Genomic DNA, 25471 nt, shown 5'->3' on the forward strand with positions numbered 1-25471 from the left:
AGGGATCTTTAACGTCCGCAAATGACCGATGCTTGTCCTGTGCCTCAACGTCCCTCCGATGTACTATATCTGAAACACCAGGGTGACCATTTATAGCGGGGTCGGGATTCAAACTCCGGCTTGACAGCTCAGAGGCTTAGTGCGTGTACGTCTAGGCTACCTTGCCAACCCTGATACCTTTTGTAGAAACAGCTCAAAGACATGTTGAGATTCAGAGTTTAAAACTACTTCCTTTGCTGTGATTGGTGCATTTTGAAGTACTGCAGTAATGCCTTATAAGACTTTGTATGTTCCTTGCTCATTTGAAATTGTTCAAACCTGTAAAGGTTGCTGCGTCGGAGTGGCGACCCTGTTTTTTTTTTGCATACGTAATCTGTAGGCGGCCTATAAATGTATAAGAAGTTTAATATTCAAAACATGTACTTGTTTACATTCCATAGGCCGTGGCTGCCCAGGGCCATTCGGGTTCAAGACCAGCCAATCGGACACGGTGGAATGCTGCGGCACCGCCATATGTAGACAGTCCGGTCCGGTTGGGTTTGTTGGAAGCTCAAGGATCGGACTCGCTGAACGACCTGGATCAAGATATCGAGAAGCTTCCTCGCCTACCCGTTCCACCACTGCGACAGACCCTTGAACGCTACCTGCAGGTCATCTCTTGTGCTTCTACCGGATGAATATAATTGAGTTGGGAAATTGTTGCATCATTGGGTATTTGAAAGCGGTTTGTAAACTTTTTGTGTTCAGATGTTGACACTCATGTACGGGCTGGTGAGAAGAAGAGTGGGGACTTTTTAAAGATAGGCCTTTTGAGATTGAAACGTACCTGTTCCGTAACCTGTTCCCAGAGAAAGCTCAACTGCAGCGTTTTACTCGGAATGGTCACACATAATTGTTCTTATTAGTCCCCTACCAGTGTACACCAGAGGGGACTATAGGTTTGCACTCCGTCCCTCCGTCCGTCACGCAAAGAACAGCTTTCCGGACTTTTTTGTCTGAACTCTTAACGCTAATGATTTCAAACTTGGCACATGGTTTCCTCATGATAAGATACAGATCAAGTTCGAACTTCACGACGTTTCGATCATTTTTGACAAAATTATGGCACTTTGAACTTTGGGAATTTCCCCAACAGTTTTCCGGACTATAATTTGGAGTGCGGTAAGTCAAAGCTGTTAATATTCCTTGTTTTAACTCCAATTTACATTCTGTTTCCACTTTTAGTGAGAAGTAGCGATCTGTGCAACCATTCATGAACTTTATTTGGTGGAAATTGGATAGTTTTTATCCGAGTTACCTCAGACCGTGAGTTGGTAATTATATAATTCACACATAGTGCAATACGTGCAGGATTTTTTTTTTTTTTTTTTTTTTTTGTTGTATACAAGATCGAGGCTCGTGAGAGAGCGAACATTAATCACACAGAAAGACAAACCGACACATAAAACATATAACATAGGGAGCGGTAGACAAGATGGGGAGAGAGGGGGAAGGACACAAACACAACATTTGAGAGCAGGGACCGAGAGACATGGAGACATCGAGAGATCTGAGAGAGGGCGAGGGCTTTGGGGGGGGGGGGGGGCGTGGGAAGGGGGCGGTGGGAGAGGTATAAAACATATGGACACTGCCAGGACTTCCAGGAAAGAAGTTGGAATTTCAAACAAGGTGGATCTGGGGTGAATTAGCGGGGGTAGAAAAGATCAAGGTTTTGGATGGGGGAAGATAAGAGATGGTGGTGAACAGCTGTTTTAAAGACCTGGAGGGAGGAGTGGGATTGAAGGGAGTGAGGGAGTTTGTTCCAGAGGCGGGAGAAAAGAGGAATGAAAGAGTGAAGGTGAGCAGAGAGCCGAGATTTCGGCAGTTTAACCATCAGAGGGTTGCTGGCAGATCTTGTGCGACCTGTAGGAATATTTGGGGGACAGAGCACAGAGAGAGCTGGGGGTGCAAGGCTGGAGAGAAGTCGGTAGAAGACAGAAAGACCACCTACCTGCCTGCGGTGAGTGAGTGAAAGGCCCTCAGAGATAGCTTCATCGCGGGAGATTCCAATAATTCTGAAAGCTTTGGTTTCAACAGCGTGAAGCCGAGCTAGGTGTGAGGCAGGAGCACCGGCCCAAAGGGGAGAACAGTATTCCATTGAGCTGTGGATGAAAGCCTTGTATGTGGTGAGGAGCTCAGGTGTGCCGAGGAAGGACTTTGCACGACGGAGGATGCCCAGTCGGTGACTGGCTTTGGAGGCCAGCTTGGAAATGTGGTTTTCCCAAGAAAGATCATGGCAGATAGTGAGACCCAAAATCTTGAGCGACAGAACTTCTTGGAGAGGATTGTTGAGAAAGTAGATGGGAGGGTTGTCCAGTCGATCTTTTCGGAGAGACATAGTAAGAGTGTGAGATTTGTCAGGATTGAAAGACATGTTCCACTTGTTTGACCAGTCTGTGATTTTGTCCAGGTCTTAAGAGAGTGAGGAGGCAGCAGACTGCCGATCTGAGGGAAGAGGAATGGAGCGGCAGAGAGTGGAGTCATCAGCAAAGAGATAGAGAGGATTTTCGAGAGAGTCAGAGAGATCATTGATGAAGACCAGAAAAAGCACGGGGCCCAGAACACTGCCTTGGGGAACTCCAGCCTGAACAGGAAGAGGAGATGAGAGAAACCCATTCAGGGCCACACGTTGACTACGACCAGAGAGGAAGTCCGCCAGCCATGCGTGGAGATTTCCATGGATACCAAAGGAGGAGAGTTTGGTGAGCAGAGCGGGGTGCCAGACCGTGTCGAAGGCACGTGATATGTCGAGGGAGACAGCTCTAATTTCCTGTTTGGCATTGAGGACCTCCATCCATTGTTGAGACAGCAGAAGCAGCATGTCCAGAGTAGAGTGACCTGGTCTGAAACCAAATTGATGATCAGAGATCAAGCCATTGGAGAAGAGGAAAGATTTCATATCCGAAGCAATGATGGATTCCATGACTTTGCTGATAATTGGGAGAAGGCTGATTGGTCTGTAGTTGCTAGGATCTGTTTTTGCACCTTTTTTGTGCAAAGCGGTGATGTTGGCTGATTTCCAAGCAGATGGCAGTTGACCTTGAGCAAAAGAGAGGGTGAAGAGAACAGAGAGAGGGTGAGATAGAGCAGCAGAGCAGGATTTTAGGACCCGTGGGCTGATGCCGTCGGGTCCAGTTGCAGAATCAGAGTCGAGGGTTGACAGAAACTTTTCCACCTTGTCAGGAGGAAAGGACACGGAGTCCAGGAGCAGCAGGGTACGACTGGGTATGGTGGGTACAGAGAGGGATGGGTTTGGGACACAAGATTTAGAGGCAAACACAGAGTTGAGGCATTCAGCTTTTTCACGTGCGGAGTCAGCTGTGTAGCCGTTTGAGGTAAGGGAGGGGATGGAGGGGGAACAAACACCAGAAACGGATTTGACCAGACGCCACCAGGATTTGGAAGAGGGAGACAGATAAGAGAGTTCGGTCTTGAGAACGGAGAGATATTGTTTCCTGGCTCTCCTGAGGGTGGACACACACTTGTTTCGGGCTTTGTGAAAGGAAATGAGATTTCCTTCCGTTGGATTTGCTTTCCAGGAGATGAAGGCAAGTTGTTTCTGGGCAACAGCCTCACCACAAGATTCCGTGTACCATGGATGGGAGGAAGGGTATGACAACTGAAGACGAGATGGGATAAATCTGTGCATGAGAGAGAGCAATTTACTTTGGAAGAATTCCCAGGATGAGTTGATGTCAGAGGTGGTAGAGATGGGAGACCAGTCCAGATGATTGATGGCTGCTTGAAGACCGTGCCAGTTGGCCTGAGTGAAATGCCAGACTCGTCGACGCTGAGCAGGCTCCCTGAGGATGGTCAGAGAGATGTCCACTTTAACAAGGACATGATCAGATGATCCGATCGGAGCAGAAGAAGAGCAGCAGACATTTTCAGGGAAGTTAGTCATAACCAAGTCCAGAAGAGAAGATGTTCCGTTGACTGAGATCCGGGTCGGGAAATTGACAGATTGTGTCAGTCCCAGTGAGTCACAGAAGTCCTTTGCTGAGGAGCCATGGCTGGTGAGAGAGGTACCCACACCCAGCCAACTGGCATGATGACAGTTGAAATCACCACATATGAGGAAGAGAGAGTTGGGATGAGTAGATAGAAGTTGGTCCATATCATCAGACAGCGAGATGTAGATGGAGTCATCACTGTTTGGTGGACGGTACAACACACATATGAACAAGAGGTGGGAGCGAAGGGGAAGCCGTAGCCAGAGGTATTCCTGGGGGTGAGGTGGAGAGAGTGCAGTGCAGGGCGAGTGAGGAAGAGAGTTTTTGATAAAGATAGCAACCCCGCCTCCAGGACGAGGCTCAGGTCTATCATACCGGAGGAGGGAGTAGCCCGGGAGAGATACTATGGAATCAGAGACATCATAAAGGAGGAAAGTTTCTGTTAAGCAGATCACGTCTGGTTTGACAGAAGCAACCTGTATGGAGAGATCAGTTAAGTTTGAACGAAGGCCCCGGATGTTTGAGGTCCATACCGTTAATGAAGAGGAAGGGGGAGCATCAGATACAGAACAGGGGGGAGGAGGGGTAGGGTAAGATGTGGAAGAGGTGGAAGAGGTAGGGAGAGCTGTTGAAGGTGTGTCAGAGATTTCAGAATAGCTCGGAGAAAGGGAAGGATGGGGCGGACAAAAGGTTTGATGGTGATTGGGTGAGCCACAATGAGGTGTTATTTGAGGAGGGGGAAGAGCGAGGCAGAAGGTTGGGGGAGATGGAGGTGAGAGTTTGAAGGGGGAAGAAGCGGGGAGGACGCTTTGAGGAGGGGGAGTGAGAGGGGGGAAATTGAGAAGCAATGAGGGTGGGGAGATTTGAAGGGGAGGGGTGAGGGGGGAGTTTGGGAGGGAAGGGACAAGGGGAGGGATTTGAAAGGGATGGGATATGGGGGAGATTTGGAGGGGAGGGGTGAGGCAGGAGTCTAGGAGGGGAGGGGCGAGGGGGCGTCTTGGCGGGGAGGGGTGAGGGGGTAGTTTAGGAGGGAGGGGGCAAGGGGGGAGATTTGAAAGGGATGGGTGATGGGGAAGATTTGGAGGGGAGGGGTGATGGGGAAGATTTGGAGGGGAGGGGTTATGGGGAAGATTTGGAGGGGAGGGGTGAGATTGGATTTTTGAAAGTGTACGATTTATGGGAAACGAACATTTATTGCAAAATGAGTTTCTTGTGACCTTCGAGTTAAAAATACGTTTAAGGACGCTGGATGGAGGATGGAGTGCAGGAGAGTTTAGGGAATGTAGATGCTCCATGGAGCGACCTTGCGGGCTTATTTTAACTCCAATTTACATTCTGTTTCCACTTTTAGTGAGAAGTAGGGGTCTGTGCAACCATTCATAAACTTTATTTGGTGCAAATTGGATAATTTTTAGCAAAGTTACCTCAGACCGTGAGTTGGTAATTATATAATTCACATATAGTGCAATACGTGCAGGCTGCCGGTAGAGGACATGTATTGCAGTGCAATACTCAGAATGCTTGTTGAGTTTGCAAACATGATGGAAAAAGCAATGTTAATGATTCAAAAACCAAAGGATGCTTTGCTTGTGGTCCGCGCAGACCCTGCGTCCTCTTGTATCAGAAGAAGACCTGGCATATTCTGCTGCACTTGTCGAAGAGTTTGGTCAATCGGGAGGTCTGGGGGAGCTTCTCCAGGAGCAGCTTCTGCAGAAAGCGAAGCGGACAGAGAACTGGGTAAGAAAGGTTGCTCGTGATTGGATGAAACATGCCGCGTGATCAATCTGCTGGATTTGCACGCATTGAAGACTGAGAACTCTCATTAAATATAACCGATTAATTGCCCCCACTTCCTTGTCCCTAGTGGGAGAGTGACAGTCCTTGGGAATCTGCTTCCTGTCTTGATGCTCCACTTTGCCCCCACTTCCTTGTCCCAAACCCTGCCCTCTTTTAAACCTCCATTTTTAGCTCTATGACTGGTGGGTGCACTCAGCCTTCCTGGACTGCCGGCTGCCACTGGTGGTCCATTCCAATCCTGGAGTGCTATTTCCAAAACAAGACTTTCATGACATCCAGGGACAGCTCAGGTGTGGGAATCCATGACTGAGTGTGCGTACAATAACAAGTGTATATGAATATGTATAAACAACATGAGGTGTGTATATGAAGTGTATAAAAGCTGATTGGTAATGGGACGCACCCCAGATGTGCTAGAGATAGACCGAGGACCGTTTCCTGGTTCTGCCGCTTGTGAAACGAAAAAAGTTAGTTTCCGGTGATTTTCAACCCTTTTCGCCTTTTGTTGAGCTATTCTCTGCTTTTCAGCACTGTTGGGGTAGTTTCGTTTCATCCTTGGGGCAGGTGCTTTGACACGCTCATGATTTAAAACACCGCAACATTCCACCTTGAGCATGGGTTATTGGATTTAATAATGAGGGGTTGTTTTGTGATCGTACAATACATTGTAGTGTGGATTTGCTGAACAATATCCATTATGTGTCATTAACATGAGGAATTATACAAAGTTCATCGTGATTATTGTTGCATTTTTATACATTAAATGTTAATATTCCAGTTAACCTGCTTCCTCGACTAACCTCACCCATAATTTTGTAATAGTCCTGTCTAGTTCGACATCAGGGGAAAAGGTTTTTTTATATCGATTCATTACATGACAGTTCTTTCTTTCCTCGAGATGGAGCATTCCCTTTGCACTGTGTTTATCATGGGTTGCATGACCCTAATGCCGCCTCTGCCAACACCCTCCAGTCAACTTTCTCATATATCGATTTGGCCCTCTGGAGAGCGCTCATGGTAGTCTTATTTTATGTTCAGCTGGTTGATACCTATCCAAAACTTTCCAAATGCCATTGGAGATGACAGCGCCCTGCAACTACTTGTTGAATAATAGTATTCTATCATTAGAGAGAGAGCGTGTGTGTGTGTGTGTGTGTGTGTGTGTGTGTGTGTATGTGTGTGTGTGTGTGTGTGTGTGTGTGTGTGTATATGCGTGAGTGCATGCGTGAGTGCATGCATGTGCCTTGAGTGAGCCCCTTTGGGTATCCTGAGTATATGCAAGCATTTTTGTATTACATGAAAGTTTATGGTATATGCATATATGCAAACAATGGCATGCATGCAAACATATGGTGATCTAAGGCTTATGGAGAAGTTGTATGATATATGTAGCTTCAATGTGCTCAGCCACTTCCCATCTCTGACGTCATTTTCAGGTTTGCTTCCAGGCTCATTGCTGGTGTGCTCGATTTCAAGTCTCTGCTGGACAGGTGAGTGAATACCATTTTGAAGTATTTAAGGATGGAGAAGGGGGGTGCAGGTGAAAGCAGGGTAATAAAGAGATATTGTGTTCATTTAAATTTCATTCAGTTTGTCCTGCTTTTCATTAATTTCCTCATGTTGTCGACGTTTTTGGTCCTATCTCTCAATGGTGAAGAATCATTAGAAAAATTATCGGATCTGGATCACGATCTTCACCAAAATCTAATCGTTTCGTCCTTGTCACACAACCAAGAACCGCCTTTAGAGGCCATTTTCCCCCGCAAAGCGGGGGTTGGCCTTTTTCTGGGCACCGTGGTACCCTTTTTTTGAAGCAATGTTTTATGGCCGGATGCCCTTCCTGCCGCCAACCCTGTTAGTCGCCTCTTGCGACACACAGGGAATTACCAGTTATCTGGTACTCAATTTGCCGACCTCAGAAGGATAACAGGCTGGGTCAACCCCCCTGGTGTTAATTCAGCGATCGACCGGGATTCGAACCCAGGATCCTAGTATCCCATGCCGGCACCCTAACCGCTAAGCCAACACCAGGCTCTGTCACACAACCAAGCTGACCACCAAATTTCTCTGAATCCACTTTTTAAGATATCCTGCTCACTGACAGCCAAATAGGGGTGAAAACATAACCTCCGTCCACCTTCATTGGCGGAGGTAATTATATAACATTTTGTGTTGATTTTATTGTAATGTCCGATGCTGTGGATCTTCCTCTGCCGTGTTATTGTAGGGGACACCTGCCCCGTTCTCATTATCATGGCCGCCCTCTCTGCATGGACCAATACACACGTATCTTTTCATCGTGTCGAATACCTGGGTCTCGTCGGGACTCGGTGATAAACTACAGACTGTCCATCTCAGAACCCCGGCATATCACAGTCGCTCATAACAACCAGGTATGCTGATATGGGGGGAAAGGAAGCGAGAATTTATTGGTGAACATACCCTATAATAGATTATCTTGTGCTTTGGGTTAAAGATATGATCTTTATTTTATGACTCGTAAAAAGTCCGTCAAAAATTACGGGTTGGAACAGTTTATTCGACGGCGCAGCCGCGTGAGCGTGCCAAAGTCTGAAGTCTGGGCCTAGTGTCACGGGTGTTTATATCTTTATTTATTAGACATCATACAGAGCGAATTTTACTTCCTTTCACTTTGTATGTATTGCTATTTAAATAACGCTTCTGTACACCGCCCTCGAGGCCTGGTTTCTAAGCAACCGTCTAAAATTCCGATAGAAGAGACATAATTACTCTTATGGAAAATGTTTTTCAAGTTTGTTTTATCCTCAAAAATAGACTGTAGTGAACACACATTCGTGTTAAAAGATTGGACTTTAAAACCTACCTTTATGAAGTGGGACAGACATCTGTACAAACACACAAACTGATATTATGTTTTATATGGTAGATGGTGATCTAAGGCTTATCGCTTATGGATGAGTTGTACAAATATCACATATCAGACAACGGTACAATGACATCAGGCACTTTTGCATGAATTGCGGTAAGATTATATTATGAACAACCCAACAGGAACACACTATATCTGAATCCAACGTGGGATCCCATCAACTTGAAATGTGCGCTCACATCGGAGCACCTAAAAATCTACGTTAAACGTAGACTCGGACTTTGGGTTTTCTATCAGATATGTGTCCTAATGTTCTGAAGTTTAAGTGTAAGTTAGAACTTGTATCCTCAATTAAGCATTGTTGTTGCACTCTGTCCACCAGTTTTTCAAGTTGGATGTCTACCATTATAATGGCTGTCCGTTGACGCAAGGGCAGATCTACACCCAGTTGGAAAAAATATGGAATTCGTCCATCAAGACGATGAAAGAGCCCGTTGGCATCCTCACTGCTGATCACCGAAACCGATGGGGAGTCGGGCGCAGGATCCTCATGAAGGGTAGGTCTCTTCTCTTTTTCTTGTAGCTTGTTAGTCCCCTACCGGTGTACACCGGAGGGGACTATAGGTTTGCACTCCGTCCCTCCGTCTGTCAGTCTGTCACGCAAAGAACAGTTTTCCGGACTTTTTTTCTAAACTCTTAATGCTAATAATTTCAAACTTGGTAAATGGTTTCCTCATGATAAGTTACAGATGAAGTTCGAACTTCACGACGTTTCGATCATTTTTGACAAAGTTATGGCACTTTGAACTTTGAAAATTTCCCCAACAGTTTTCCGGACGACAGACTGCCGGTAGGGGACATGTATTGCAGCGCAACACTCAGAATGCTTGTTAGTCCCCTACTGGTGTACACCGGAGGGGACTATAGGTTTGCACGCCGTCCCTCCATCTGTCGGTCTGTGAGTCCGTCAGTCTGTCAGTCTGTCAGTCCGTCACGTAAAGAACAGTTTGCCGGACTTTTTTTCTAAACGCTTCATGCTAATGATTTCAAACTTGGTACATGGTTTCCTCATGATAAGTTACAGATCGAGTTCGAACTTCACGACGTTTCGATCATTTTTGACAAAATTTTGGCACTTTGAACTTTGGGAATTCTGATAATTCTGATGATCCTTAACTCAGTGCCATTTTAAGTTTTAATTTCCTTTAAAAAAGATTTTCTCTGCAATAATAGGACCGATTGAGATCAAATTTTCACCATAGGAGGGACTCGGTCTGTAGAATATTTTAATGGTAATTATGACGTCACAGGTCACGTGGTTCGGCGGCCATATTGTTTTAAACCCATTTTTCTCTGCAACGGCTGAACAGATCGAGGCCAAACTTTGCAGGCAGAATCGCATACCCATGATGAACAAAAAAGTCAGTGAGCATGACGTCATGCGTCACATGGTTTCAGAGTTATGACGTTTTTAAGCATGAACCTTTAAAACCGAGCTCCTCCCTCATTTTTGATCCAATCGAGGGGAAACTTCACAAATCTGTTCAGCATGTCAGTCTACTAAAATGTCCTTTTGGAATTTGCGATAGGGCACGTGGTTTGGCAGATATCGTTAATAAATCGAAAATATTAAAAAAACGGATATCTCTTGAATCGCTAGTACCTTAGACCATGAGTTGGTAATTATATAATTCACACAGTGCAATGCGTGCAGGCCGCTCCATGGAGCGACCTTGCGGGCTTATCAACGAGGCGAGGCGTGACACACATGTGTCTCAGCATACCTCAGATCAAGTTTGAAAACCAGCATCAACCGTGTATAAATTTGCATATTCGATCATTTTTGACAAAGTTATGGCACTTTGAATTTTGGTAGGGGACATGTATTACTCAGAATGCTTGTTGTATTGGGGGTTTGCATTTTAATGTCCTCTCTTGATGGACAAATGAGGTGACTACGATGGGTCATTGTTGCACATCTTTTAGAATTTAGATGCTTCTTTGTTGCTAATTTTTTGATTGTTTGTAATATTAGCTTCTCAGTGTGATGGGCTCATGTGTTCCTCTCCATGATTTTTTGGTACCATTCTGAAGTGTGACTCTCACTAACTCTAAACATCCCGTGACTCTTGGCAGACTGGTTGAACCGCGAATCCATTGAAGAAATTCAGCAAAGTATCTTTTCAATCTGCCTGGATGCCCCCATGCCACATGGCCATGACGAGTACAGCTCCATGGCTGCACAGATCCTCCATGGTGGTGGCAGTCACAGCAACACCGGAAACCGCTGGTTCGACAAGACCCTGCAGGCAAGGTTCAGGGGGATATGTCTGCCTGCTCTGGCAGCCTCTGCATTTTCTCTCGTCTCAAAGATAGCTAGGATACAAAGATAGCTGGGAAGTTTAGTGTTGTTCGCATCACTCCCACATCCAGAGGAAACTGGTCCAATGACAACGGCGCACTTCATTTTATTATGTCAACTTCTCTTATTATGCTTAATTTCCTTATTGTTCATGTTCCAAGAACCATGAGGTCATTTCAATAATCGATGTATGTAATTTTGCAACATTGATAATTTCATGGTTGAAGAGATAATTAAGAGTGTGAAGCCTTCCACATAGTGTCTCACCTCAGCATTCGTTTTCCTTTGCACCTTCTGTCTCTTCAGTTCATTGTCGGAGAGGATGGTACGTGTGGCCTGCTGTACGAGCGTGCTCTCGCTGAAGGCATGCCAATTATGCGCATTTCAGACCATGCCATGAAGTTCTGGTGGGTGGGCATGTCTACCCAAACCTCTTTATCATAATTATTTCCAAGGATCATTAGTCATTTTATTGTTAAAGCAATTAGCATATAATGTTTTCCTTTTTAGCCGCGTCGCAGACGCTGGTCATAGAGTGCGCTCTGCTGTTGTTGTTGTTGTTCTTCTTGTTCTTCTTCTTGTTCTTGTTCTTGCAGAGAAGACAAAACCTCAAAGCTCCACCCATTCTGGGAACCATAGCTCCACCCATTCTGGGAGAGGCTTCATATAAACAAATATCCACCATTTTATTAACTCGCATAGCTTTGAGGCCTGTTTTGTAGGCCCGTGGTGTCTTCCTCTCTCACACAGTTTTATTTCAAATCAAATTCGATATATCATTTCATTTTTCACAGTCGCTAACGTAGTTTTAGACTCGGTTGAAAAAAAACGGGAAGAAAATCCGATGAAAGTTGCCCTTTATAGAACGAAATGAATTCTCAAAGGCCTGTAACTTCAAGTCCATTGAGATATATTTTTTTTAAATTGCGGCATGGTCAGTCATACACCGCCCGAAATAACAGACGGGAAAATGCCGAGATATATTAAAAATTCGTCCATTTGATGACAATCGTCACGATGAAATATTTAATTTATACGTCGTCACAATAATGTGGAGAGAGGAGCATAGCTTCGTTCACGTGTCGCCACACACGGGAAATTGCCGAGATATATTTTTTTTAAATCGCGGCATGGTCAGTCATACACCGCCTGAAATAACAGACGGGAAAATGCCGAGATATATTAAAAATTCGTCGCCACACACGGGAAATTGCCGAGATATATTTTCACTTTGCACAAAAATAACATCAAGTAATCGAATCAATAGGAATGTCCTGTGCCTATAACATCGACGTTATAGGCACAGCTGCATCTAGGCATTGTGTAACATTGCTGCTTTTGTTTTGTTTAAAACTTTTTGTACTTGTTTTTTCTAGTTCGAAGAAGGCACATCTTTTACTTTTTACCTCTGCCATCGAAGATGGGTGGAGGTTATGTTTTCACGCCTGTCTGTTTGTTTGTCTGTTTGTGAATAGGTTATAGCAAAAAATTGTGGATGGATTCGGACAAAATTTGGTGGAGACGTTGGGTATGTGACGAGGACGAAATGAGTACATTTTGGTGAAGATCCGGATCTGGATTTGAGAATTTAAAAAAGTGATTTTTCACCATTGAGAGATGGGGCAAAACGATATATAGCATGATATCTCAAACGGTTGTGTATGGATTCAGACTAAATTTGGTGGACAAGGTGGGTGTGTGATCAGGAAGAATTGATTCGATTTTGATGAAGATTTAAATCCGGATCAGATAATTTTTTAAGTGATTCTTCACCATTGAGTGATACTGCCAAAACGATATATAGCACAATATTTCAAAATGTTGTGGACGACTTATGACAAAACCTGGTGGATGAGTTGGTTAGGTGACGAGAACAAGTCAATTCGATTTTGGTTCATACTCGTGGGATACAAAATATAAACTGTTCAGCCTGGCGGATGTATGCTCTCTAACGAGTGCCGTTCTAGTTTATTTCGTTTTAATAACTAACAAAATTACATCCCAGTTTTCATTTCTTCCCATTATCCTCATCCATCATTTACATTATTTCCTTTCTTGCTATGTTCCCACAGCAAGTATCCAGAACCTGCTGTGTCTAACGAGATTCCTTTGCCCATGCCCAAGAAACTTCGCCTTAACATTAGTTCTGAGGTGCAACACCTGATTGAAACTTCAAAGATTTACCTTGACATGTAAGTGAAACCTGAAATTCCCAGTTCAAGGCAATTTATAAAAGGTTAGACTGTCAAATTTGAAAAGAGTTGAACCTTCTCTGTCTCTCTCTCTCTCACTCTCTCTCTTTCTCTCACTGTCACTCGCACTGTCACTCTCACTCACTCTCTCACTCACTCTCTCTCTCTCTCTCTCACTCTCTCTCTCACTCACTCTCTCTCTCACTCTCTCTCACTCTCTCTCACTCACTCACTCTCTCTCACTCTCTCTCACTCTCTCTCACTCTCTCTCACTCACTCTCTCTCACTCACTCTCTCTCTCACTCTCTCACTCTCTCTCACTCACTCTCTCTCTCACTCTCTCTCACTCACTTGCTCTCTCACTCTCTCCCTCTCACACTCTCTCTCACTCACTCTCTCACTCTCTCTCGCTCTCTCTCTCTCACTCACTCTCTCTCACTCTCTCCCTCTCACACTCTCTCTCTCTCACTCTCACTCTCTCTCACTCACTCTCTCTCTCACTCTCTCACTCTCTCTCGCTCTCTCTCTCTCACTCACTCACTCTCTCTCTCTCTCTCTCTCTCTCCCTCTCTCCCTCACTCTCTCTCTCTCCCTCTCACACACTCTCTCTCTCATGCTCTCCCTCTCACACTCTCCCTCACTCCCTCACTCTCTCACACTCTCTCTCTCTCCCTCTCACTCTCATTCTCACTCACTCTCTCACTCTATCTCACTCTCTCTCACTCTCTCTCTCTCTCTCGCACTCACTTGCACACACGTTTTGAAAACAACCAGAAAATCAAATATGAACTGAAATGATTCCGGAAAGGAATTTATGAAGACTGAAAATAACACAATAGAGAGGCGGAATGGATCCGAAACCTGAAAGAGAGGAAGCAGCATCTCGAGGGAATGCTCCCAGTAATATTTGATGCTGATAAGATAAGACAACTGGCAAAAATGGCAAACTTAAAAAGCCCTGGCCCAGATGGGATCCTGAAGTTCTGGCTAAATCAATTTGATGCTCTCCACGTTCACTACGCTAGAACATTCAATTAACTTATCCATTGGGGATCAGGAAATGGATGAATGGTTCACAGAAGGTTCTCAGTCTTCCTCGAGTTCAACGAAAGGAAGACTGAGAAGAAGGCCTATTTGGCTGAAAGCTTGTTGAAAATAAAAGATCGATTGTCTTGAAGCTACGTCCGTAACTTATTTAATTTCTTCCGATTATTTACTTAATGCAAATGAGGCACCATGCTCGTGTTGTGGAGTTTCTGCTATTTCTCAGAGTTATATATATATATATATATATATATATATATATATATATATATATATATATATATATATATATATATATATATATATATATATATATATATATATATATATATATATATATATATATATATATGTATATATATATATATATATTGTTACAGATCGCGGACAGATGTTATAGACCGAGCGGTGGTGTAAGACCGCGACCTAACAAAACTCACCCGATTCACCCAGACTTTGGCCGTATCACACCGTAGCTGCCCAATGAGGGGAAAAGACAAAAACGACGAATGCAAAGAGGAAAACGAAGGCAAAGAAAGGTTTGGAAATACTACTGAATTTATTGACTATTTACACACAAGCAAAAAGAAAGCAGTCACGTTTATTTACAAGCACATAGGACGCAGGTGACACAGGGAAAATACTAGCTTATACAGACTTAATTAACCCAGGACAGAACAAACAAAAGACGGACTCACACGGGGAATTGCAGGAGGTGGATGGCTGGAGGTGAACGCTTGGTGGAGCTGAACGCTTGGTGGAGCCAACGCGGAGCTTGGTGGAGCTGAACGCTTGGTGGAGCCAACGCGGAGCTTGGGGGATTGGTGTGACGGGTTCTCTCTCCTTCCTTAGTCCCACCCAGTCCAACAACTTCCTCTCTTGCTTCAGGACTCTTTCTCTCTCTTTCTTGGTCCCTCACTCTTTACCACCGACTCCTCACCGCAACCAACGCAACCACTTGACCACCACCTCTACTGACTGACTCTTCACCACTCTGCACTTGACGACCGACTCCCAACCAACTCAAAGTCCAACTCCAGGCCTTTCTGTCTTCTGCTCAGTGCTCTCCTCTGTAAAAACGCATCTCTCCTCTTGGACACGCCCTGCCTTGGGTTATATAGGCCCCCGCCCCTCAACCTTTGCGAACCTCCCCGACCGCTCTTCCTCCGCCCTCTGTAGCCAAACCCCTGGCTCATGGTTGGTCGAGCGGGGCTGGTTCACTCCTCCCCTCTCTGACGAGGTGGGGAAACGCCTTCCTTCCCCCAACCCTGCCTCGTGGTCAATGGCGGATGAAGGGAAAAAACCGACCAAAATGCGGAAGGCGCTTCAAATTGCAATTGACGGAAAGGGGGGAATGGAAGGGAATCTATCTCTTTCACTGGTGCAATGGAGTATTTCTATTAATGGAAGACACAGCCTTACGCTAAAACACAGAATAAGAGATAACTATCAACAGGTATATTCTATTACTTGGCTGACGTGTATGCTTGTGGACTATGGGACGCCCTTTTGGTCTTTACACAGCTCCGGAGGCAGGAGGCACAGAATAAACAATAATCACAACAATACAGCACACAATCAAAAAAATATATACAGTCCTCATATCCACAACACTGCACCCTCCTCCTCTTAGGCACGTCCCGAGCCTACAACTTTTATTTAGTGTGACACGTAGGTGTAGTTCCCTCTATTTTTAACCTGACCCTGAGTGCGACAGTTTTAAAACATAAATAAATGTGTCCCGCTGCTCCATTGCACCCTGCCTAACAGACTTACGCCCACAGTTAACCGAATTGCGGAATGGTCTTCAAACTAAACACTGACGGTGGGGAGCATTATTTACACTGACGCTATTTTTATTTACAAAACTAACCCAGGACCTGTAATTGTTCTTTCTGGGGGGGGACAGTCTGCTCTGCATCGACGCACCATTAAAAGCACCCAAAAACGCACCCAAGCACCAATCGGTGCAGTCACCATAGTTCATCAGTGTTCCATAAAAATAAACCAACAACCCCTAACCCTGCAGGTGGTCTCTTGCTCTTCGGCTCCCTCTGCTGGTGATTATTATTTGTCTTCCAGATGTTGTCATTTCCATTTTGCTTTGCTTACTGGCGGCCTATTTTCAATAAAGTGTGCCCAATGTGTCCCTTTTTTATTTGATTTTATTTATGGCCCACAGGGCCGACTAGTGTGGTTCACCTGTGGGGCATCGGTGCCCTGTGGCCAAGGTCCGCCAGCAAGATTTCGGGCCCTCATGGCCGGTTCCAGCAGAGGGGCCATGCCCCCAACCCATGGGGTCCATAAGTGGTGCTCGGCCACAGACATGTGGTCCATAATGTGGTGCATCGATGCAGACAGCTGGTTCTGGGAATTTCGGGCGCACAATGGCCGACCCACGCACGCTCCCCTCGGCGCCCAACGGCGCACAGGTCATGTGGGAGACAAAAGGGGAAAGACAATTGAGCGAGGGGTAAGGTCACAAGGGTACACGTCAATAAGGCAATGCAAGGCGAATTGCGTACGGAGGGCGAAGTGAGAAAGCTCGTCCCTACCGTACGTCACCCCCCCTGTCACCTAGCCTACCCTTGCCCTTACCCTTACCCCATATGTACAAAATCTACACATTACCAATTCGTCACTACTGTCACGTCTTCCCCATATTTCCCCTATACCAAATTCGTCTCCACAATCCCTCTACTTCAAAATTTGCCATCACCAATTCATCATCAATCCTCATAAGGAGGGAGAGATGGAATTACGCACAATGTCACACCCACGTCATGATGCGTCTCACAATCCAAACATTTGCATCATAAAAAATAATCAAAACATGGCATGGTGCGGAGTACCTGTCACCCCAGGTGAGTGGATGCAGATGGTGCGAGGAGATCCTTCATCCTAACTATTTTCTAAATGACTTTAACACACTTTACACTACCCGGGGTCTTTCTCCGGCCAAACCATTGGCCCTCTTACACTATGGGTTCTAAAAACCAATTCCCATTGGCCAAACTGTGGTGCTTTTCAATTTGGGGTCTCACTCCCCCGATTCATCTCCCGGTGCCCTCGCACAATTTCTGGGCTGTGGCGTGTACCTCTCCCAGTGGGTCTACCCACCTGCACACCTCCACCACTGCAGTTGCCACCCGAGCTTACCTAGCTCCTCACCCTAACCTATCTAACTGGGGCAGGCCCCTCCTGGCTCTGTCACCCCACTCGGTGCCCTCTGGCACTGGGCTACCCGGGTCCGTCCTCCGGATCCTCGGGCCCCATCCACAACAACTACTACCGGCTCCCAGAGCCCACCTGCGGCCTCACCTGGCCGACATCCTCACAGTGGTGGAGCGCCCAACCAACTACACACACTAACAGGCTACACGCCCAGCCATTTCCACAACACCAACGCACCCATCCACATACCATTCTGTCACCCGCACCACAGATGCCAATATCCAACCACAATTTACCTGTACCCTCTACCTAACACTTACACTACCCGCCCCGGGTATCCGTGATGGGGGTCCACTCTTCCCCCATTCACACCTTTGCACCATCCACTCCACTCCACAATTTCCACCATTCTCACTCCACGACCATCCATTCCACTACTCCATACCATTTATTCCATACAACCACATACACCTGTTGTTGCACACCTGTGCAATCCTACCTGGTGCCACCTGCACCCTCCTCCTCTTCCTGGACCAGTTGGTCAACACAACACACAATCACCACTACTCCCTCATACACTGCTCCATTCACCTGTCAGTTGCACACCTGTGCAATCACACCTGTTCAATCCTCACACACACGGCATCATCTCAGCTAACTACTCCCCTCTGAAACTTGCGCTTCCCAGTCGCCCCTTTAAACTATTGCGCTCCCACGTCATTATAATCCACACTAATCTACCTGCGTCCCCACTACAGGTATCAGTCACTAACTAAACTTAACGTTACCTAATGTCATCTTCTAGGGCCCTATCCATATAACCTAACCCACCCGGGCTAGTTTTCACTGCCATACACCCCATAAACTATAGCTCCTTTGCCCCCACGTCTGTGAGGGATGGTGGATTTGCCATCCCACCACATCGGGGGTCTCTCACTATCAATTTTGTACACCTAAATTCCAACCAATCAAAAATTTGCCAATCACTACTCATCATCTGCCAATCATTACTGCCAATCCTTTGCCAATCATCAAATTTTGTTTTTCTCTAATTTTGGGTCCAAAACACTATCACTATCACGATCACCATCATCACAGTCCGCTATATCCTAGCCTCGGTGCGTCATGACATCATTAAACTCGGCTTCGTAAAGCCGAGCAATGAATTCGGGTGGTTTGGTTGCCTGCAGGTTGAATCCGTCCGGCTTTCGGTTCAAGGGAGGTGGTTTGGTTGGACCGAGATTCCACGCACCATCTCGGCGCGGCACCTTGCGGTCCCGGGCCCGATGGCTCCATCTCCCCCGGTCGGAACCCCGTCCCCACGAGGGGGCACCGTTCCGCCTCCTCCCACTCGCCCTTGAACCGGACCGGTCGCCTCGCCCGACAAAGCCCGGACTCGACCGTGCGGGGCGGGGCCAAGCCCGAATCGGCAACGACGCTTCGAAGAGAAGCGACGCAGCATCGACCCGCGCCGGGCCTCGCACCCAACAAAGCACCCCCCCTCGCACCGAGTGCTCGCATCGGCTATCCGTCGCTCTAACCACTAAACCGGTTACCATCGATGCTTCACTTGCATGCTTACAAGCATACGCTACCCCTTTCACCCTCACAAAACCTGGCGTTCCAACGCCGTCCGTACATTCCACCAACGCTCTCTCTGTTACACACCACACCTCTTGCGCACACTTCGGTCCACACCTCTCCTCCGTTACGTCCTCCGTAACACTCACCATGGGCGTGCACTCCGCATTGCTCTCACTCCCTGTGTCACACCCCGTACACACCGACGTGCATTCTCGCTCGCACTCGGTTTCACTCCCACACTTTATAACACACCCACTCGCCGACGCACACTTTTTCCTCCCACGCGTGCCATTTCCACTCACTCGGGACCCTTCACCAACGCCCGGGTGCTTCCTCGATCCCAAGCGCGCGAAAATTCTTTTGTCGCTAAACATCCTCTTACAAAATCTCCCAGCACAATACACAGCACGTCTCACCTTCGGGGTTCTTCTTCCTCCCTGCACCAAAACCTGCAAACTTCCATTTGGATTAGCGAGTACAGCATCAGGATGTGCATTTAGACTTTGAGCAATTTCCATTCCTTCCTCCGATTGTTGCTCTTTTAACTTTAAGTCCCCGGTCTCTCCAATTTCAACTATACCCATAATTTCTTTGTTCACCTCGACGACCGTTGGCTTTAATAAAACACCCTCCTCTACCTCATCGGTCGCCGGCTTTTCCAAACCCCGGGTCGCGATTTCTACCCCCGTCATTGTACCCGTGCTTTCCTCCGCTTCGCTCAACCAGCGCTTTTCGACTCGCGTTACCTCCTCGTGCACCCCTGGGACCCTTTCGCCCACCATGCGATCCATGGTCTCCCCACATTTTTGCATGCGGTCATCCATTCTGTTGGTTATTGCTTCAATTTGGTTTAACCATCGCTCCCTGTTCCGGTTCAAAAGGGCCTCCATTTCAGCCATAAATAATTGCATGTCTTCCACCGTTGGTACAAAGGGCGCGGCAAAATTTGGTGCCGCTGTAACCACGTGCGCGAGAGCGCCATTTAGTGCACCTGCTACCTCCTCAACCACACCTTCTTTACTCTCCTCCACCATTTTCTCCACATACATTTCCCCGAGGTCCTGGGTTACCCCTAACCCGTCTATCTCTCCCACCGGCATCCCGTCGCCTTGAACAGCCATGGCGCGATTTCAAAATTCGGGTTTTATAAAACAAAACAAATTTCGGCCGCTCCAAATTTTGACCAAATTTTTTTTTTTTCCCTCTATTCGTTTAAAAAAAAAAAAATTTGGTCGGGCCTCGAATCTCACTCCCAGACACCAATTGTTACTGATCGCGGTTAGGATGTTATAGACCGAGCGGTGGTTTAAAACCGCGACCTAACAAAACTCACCCGATTCACCCAGACTTTGGGCTTGGCCGTATCACACCGTAGCTGCCCAATGAGGGGAAAAGACAAAAACGACGAATGCAAAGAGGAAAACGAAGGCAAAGAAAGGTTTGGAAATACTACTGAATTTATTGACTATTTACACACAAGCAAAAAGAAAGCAGTCACGTTTATTTACAAGCACATAGGACGCAGGTGACACAGGGAAAATACTAGCTTATACAGACTTAATTAACCCAGGACAGAACAAACAAAAGACGGACTCACGCGGGGAATTGCAGGAGGTGGATGGCTGGAGGTGAACGCTTGGTGGAGCCAACGCGGAGCTTGGTGGAGCTGAACGCTTGGTGGAGCCAACGCGGAGCTTGGTGGAGCTGAACGCTTGGTGGAGCCAACGCGGAGCTTGGGGGATTGGTGTGACGGGTTCTCTCTCCTTCCTTAGTCCCACCCAGTCCAACAACTTCCTCTCTTGCTTCAGGACTCTTTCTCTCTCTTTCTTGGTCCCTCACTCTTTACCACCGACTCCTCACCGCAACCAACGCAACCACTTGACCACCACCTCTACTGACTGACTCTTCACCACTCTGCACTTGACGACCGACTCCCAACCAACTCAGACCAACTCAAAGTCCAACTCCAGGCCTTTCTGTCTTCTGCTCAGTGCTCTCCTCTGTAAAAACGCATCTCTCCTCTTGGACACGCCCTGCCTTGGGTTATATAGGCCCCCGCCCCTCAACCTTTGCGAACCTCCCCGACCGCTCTTCCTCCGCCCTCTGTAGCCAAACCCCTGGCTCATGGTTGGTCGAGCGGGGCTGGTTCACTCCTCCCCTCTCTGACGAGGTGGGGAAACGCCTTCCTTCCCCCAACCCTGCCTCGTGGTCAATGGCGGATGAAGGGAAAAAACCGACCAAAATGCGGAAGGCGCTTCAAATTGCAATTGACGGAAAGGGGGGAATGGAAGGGAATCTATCTCTTTCACTGGTGCAATGGAGTATTTCTATTAATGGAAGACACAGCCTTACGCTAAAACACAGAATAAGAGATAACTATCAACAGGTATATTCTATTACTTGGCTGACGTGTATGCTTGTGGACTATGGGACGCCCTTTTGGTCTTTACACAGCTCCGGAGGCAGGAGGCACAGAATAAACAATAATCACAACAATACAGCACACAATCAAAAAAAAATATACAGTCCTCATATCCACAACAATATGTATATATATATATATATATATATATATATATATATATATATATATATATATATATATATATATATATATATATATATATATATATACACATTACATGGCCAAAAGTATGCGGACACCCCTTCTAATTAGTGGATTCGGCTGTTTCCGCCACGCCATTGCTGACAGGTGTATATATAATCAAGCACACAGCCATGCAATCGCCATAGACAAACATTGGCAGTAGAATGGACCGTACTGAAGAGCTCAGTGACTTTCAACGTGTTACTGCCATAGGATGCCACCTTTCCAACAAGTGAGTTCATCAAATTTCTGCCCTGCTAGAGCTGCACCGGTCAACTAAGTGCTGTTATTGTGAAGTGGAAACGTCTCGGAGCAACAACATCTCAGCTGCGAAGTGGTAGGCCAAACAAGCTCACAGAACGGGACCGTTGGTGCTGAAGCACGTTGCGCATAAAAATCGTCTGTCCTCGGTTGCAACACTCACTACCGAGTTCCAAACTGCTTCTGGAAGCAACGTCAGCACAACAACTTTTCGTCTGGAATTTCATGAAATGGGTTTCCATGGCCGAGCAGCCACACACAAGCCTCAGATCACCATGCGAACTGCCAAGCGTCGGCTGAAGTGGTGTAACGCTCACCGCCATTGGACTCTGGAGCAGTGGATACGCATTCTCTGGAGTGATGAATCGCGCTTCACAATCTGGCAGTCCGACAAATGAATCTGAGTTGGGGGATGCCAGGAGAACACTACCTGCCCGAATGTATAGTGCCAACTGTAAAGTTTGGTGGAGGAGGAATAATGGTCTGGGGCTATTTTTCATGGATCGGGCTACCCTTAGTTCCAGTGAAGGGAAATCTTAACGCTACAGCATACAATGACATTCTAGATGATTGTGTGCTTCCCAAGTTTGTGGCAACAGTTTGGGGAGACCCTTTCCTGTTTCAGCATGACAATGCCCCGTGCATAAAGCAAAGTCCATACAGAAATGGTTTGTCGAGATCTGTGTGGAAGAACTTGACCTGCCTGCACAGAGCCCTGACCTCAACCCCATCGAACACCTTTGGGATGAATTGGAATGCCGACTGCGAGCCAGGCCAAATCGCCCAACATCAGTGCCCGGCCTCACTAATGCTCTTGTTGCTGAATGGAAGCAAATCGCCGCAGCAATGTTCCAACATCGAGTGGAAAGCTTTCCCGGAAGAGTGGAGGCTGTTATAGCAGCAAAGGGGGGACCAACTCCATATTAATGCCCATGATTTTGGAATGAGATGTTCGATGAGCACATATGGGTGTCATGTTCGGATGTCCACATACTTTTGGGCATGTAGTGTATATGTATATATATATATATATATATATATATATATATATATATATATATATATATATATATATATATATATATATATATATATATATATATCAAGATTCACAGTGTTCTCAAATATTGATTTTGATAAAGCAAAGCACATTGAGTAACCGTGTACAGATTTCATACAAACTGAAAATCACCATGTTTCCTTCTCACTGCAGACAGGTGAATGACCTGGACATTTGCTGTTTTGAGTTTTCCCGCTTTGGGAAGAATTTTCCGAAGTGGTATCAACTTAGCCCCGATGGTTTCATCCAAATGGCTCTGCAACTTGCTTTCTACAGGTAAACTACATTACTTACTTCATGTGAGCTGTGTCGATGTGACCTTGCAGTATTATTGAGTGTGCAAGGAATTGTAGGTAATCTGGCAAGCATAACCATCCTGTAAGATCACTTACAGATCCCTGCTCTTGGAGCTGTCAAACTTTTTGGTGTAAATACAAAGGATATGCTTGTTTGAAAATTGGCTTTTAATACCTAAGAATATGGTAAATATAATTTCCATTTTTGCACACCATGCTGCACCTGGTAGGTTGCACGGGCATATATGTGCCTCATCTGAAACCGCCACAACGTGGATGTTCCACCTAGGACGTACCGACGAGATCCGGGTGCCCTTGGAACACACTGCGCGCTTCGTGCGTACCTTCGATGATATGAATACCACGGTATGCATCGTCCCATGACAATGACACTTTCTCAACTTTATTTAGCTTGGTGGATCAGGTTTCTGCTTTTCAGACGAAGCCAAATTAGAACTCAGTTGGACTTTATCCAAGAAAGTAGAAAGCATGTCCCTCCCACCATTGGACAAGGCCGGAGAAAGATATTTTTGGCTTTGTTCCACTGCAGTCCTTGCAGTTCTGCCTGACTCTATCTCACAGTGATGGATGTACATTGGGCTTCTCTTCAAAAATGTGAGAGTTTGTTTTGGACGTAACCAAAATACAAGGGAGATGACTATTTTCTCATATAAATGACTATTACATTTTTTTTCTGACAAGGTAAAGTCTTGTAGAAGAGCTAGAACACAAAATGGATCAGTGCGCGACAGAACTAAAGGAACAGTAGAAAGAGGGGGGAAACACCAACAGCAAGGTTTAAAGATAAACTAGAGGGAGACTTGAGATGGTGGCGATCAGCTGTCTTGAAGACCTGTGGGAAGAATGAAATTGAAGAGAATGTGGAAGTTTGTTCCACAGGCGGGGAAAAAGAGGAACGAATGAGTGGAGGTGAGAAGAGAAGGGAGTTTGAGAGTTTCACCAGAAGGGGTTCGATCGTGGACACCCTGCAGAACCTGAAGGGGACAACGCATGGAGAAAGCAGAGGGTGCAAGATGAGACCGTGAGATAGGGGCTCCAGCCCAGTACTCCATCAAGCTGTGGATGAAGGCCTTGTAGGTGGATAGGGGTTCAGGTGTGCCAAGGAAAGACTTTGTACGATGGAGGATGCCCAGTTGGAGGCCTGCTCAAGAGGTCAACATAGAAATGTAAATATATGTTGATATACATTGGGAATTGATTGGAACAAAAATCAAATCTGCAAAAGTAATGGAGCTATATTCATAAATGTTATGATCTCAAAACTCTCATGTACAGGGAACTAAAAGTTTAGGAATGGAAAAAGCATCAAAGCATAAAAAGCAGGGCTGTAATGGGTTACCTTTTTTTTGGTAATACAAGAAAATGTATCACTCTTCTTTTCTAAATTTCAGTGTGGGGTCAGCATCATATACCTGTGAAGCGCAATGGTCCAGCTGTTGCTCCTGGGTATTTCTTTATTCAAAGTTGTGTTCACTCTGTTTATGAATGAGCTGTCGGATTTTTCTGGAAAAAAAGACTCCTGCATAATTCAGGAGCATGTGGGGTAAAAGGAAACGACATTCTCATTTTGGCCTTTTCCCTGTTTATTCACAGGATGCGGAAAAGCTTGACCTCATGAAAAAGGCAATTGCAGCTCACAAAGAGAACACAAGCCAGGTAAGATGGTCAGTTGCCCGTAGGGCAATGCCGTCTGGAACAGCATTTGTCTGTCCATCCAGTGTATGTCTGGCTTGCCAAGCCAGACGTTCTGTACCAACTGCTTTGCAAACTGCTTGTCCAGTCGCTCGGCAAAGGGAGCAAAGCGATTTCGTCCAGGCAAAATGATGTTTGACTTCAAACAAATTGCAACAAAATTAGGAAATAAAGAGTATGACTGAACACACATAACTCCATGGTGATTCAGTTTGTTCCCATGTGGATTGTTATGTATGCTACATGGTTCTCAAACCTCCAACAACAACAACAACAACAACATGCATTTTAAGGCCATTTTCCCTGCTAGAGTGGGGGTTAGCCTTGCGGTCCCCATGACAATCTTCTCCATTTTGCCCTATTTTCTGCATCTCTCCTTGTTAACCCCCTTGCCCGCATTTCTTATTCGACCATCTTTAGCGAAGTCTTTCTCGGTCTTCCCCGTCCTCTACTTCCTTCTACATTCATTTCCATCACTCTTCTCAACCAGTCACTTTCATCCTTCCTCAACACATGACTGAACCATCTCAACCTGTT

The 25471-nt window shown here is 46.1% G+C and overlaps 1 protein-coding gene across 1 annotated transcript in view; it reads left to right on the forward strand.

The window, feature by feature from the left end:
* Positions 1-365: 365 nt before the first annotated feature.
* Positions 366-25471, forward strand: part of LOC137438959 (carnitine O-acetyltransferase) — a 60820-nt gene continuing 35714 nt past the window's right edge. Inside the window, exons 1-12 of the mRNA XM_078767539.1 lie at positions 366-650; positions 5595-5729; positions 5961-6079; positions 7226-7279; positions 8017-8182; positions 9023-9197; positions 10777-10949; positions 11309-11409; positions 13075-13194; positions 23079-23201; positions 23452-23587; positions 24836-24898. Coding sequence (XP_078623665.1) covers positions 8060-8182; positions 9023-9197; positions 10777-10949; positions 11309-11409; positions 13075-13194; positions 23079-23201; positions 23452-23587; positions 24836-24898 — 1014 coding nt within the window. The 5' untranslated portion in view covers positions 366-650; positions 5595-5729; positions 5961-6079; positions 7226-7279; positions 8017-8059. The remainder of the gene's footprint in view (positions 651-5594; positions 5730-5960; positions 6080-7225; positions 7280-8016; positions 8183-9022; positions 9198-10776; positions 10950-11308; positions 11410-13074; positions 13195-23078; positions 23202-23451; positions 23588-24835; positions 24899-25471) is intronic.

Source organism: Myxine glutinosa, chromosome 13 (genome assembly GCF_964187855.1).
Source record: "Myxine glutinosa chromosome 13, kmMyxGlut1.1, whole genome shotgun sequence".
Classification (NCBI taxonomy): Eukaryota; Metazoa; Chordata; class Myxini; order Myxiniformes; family Myxinidae; genus Myxine; species Myxine glutinosa.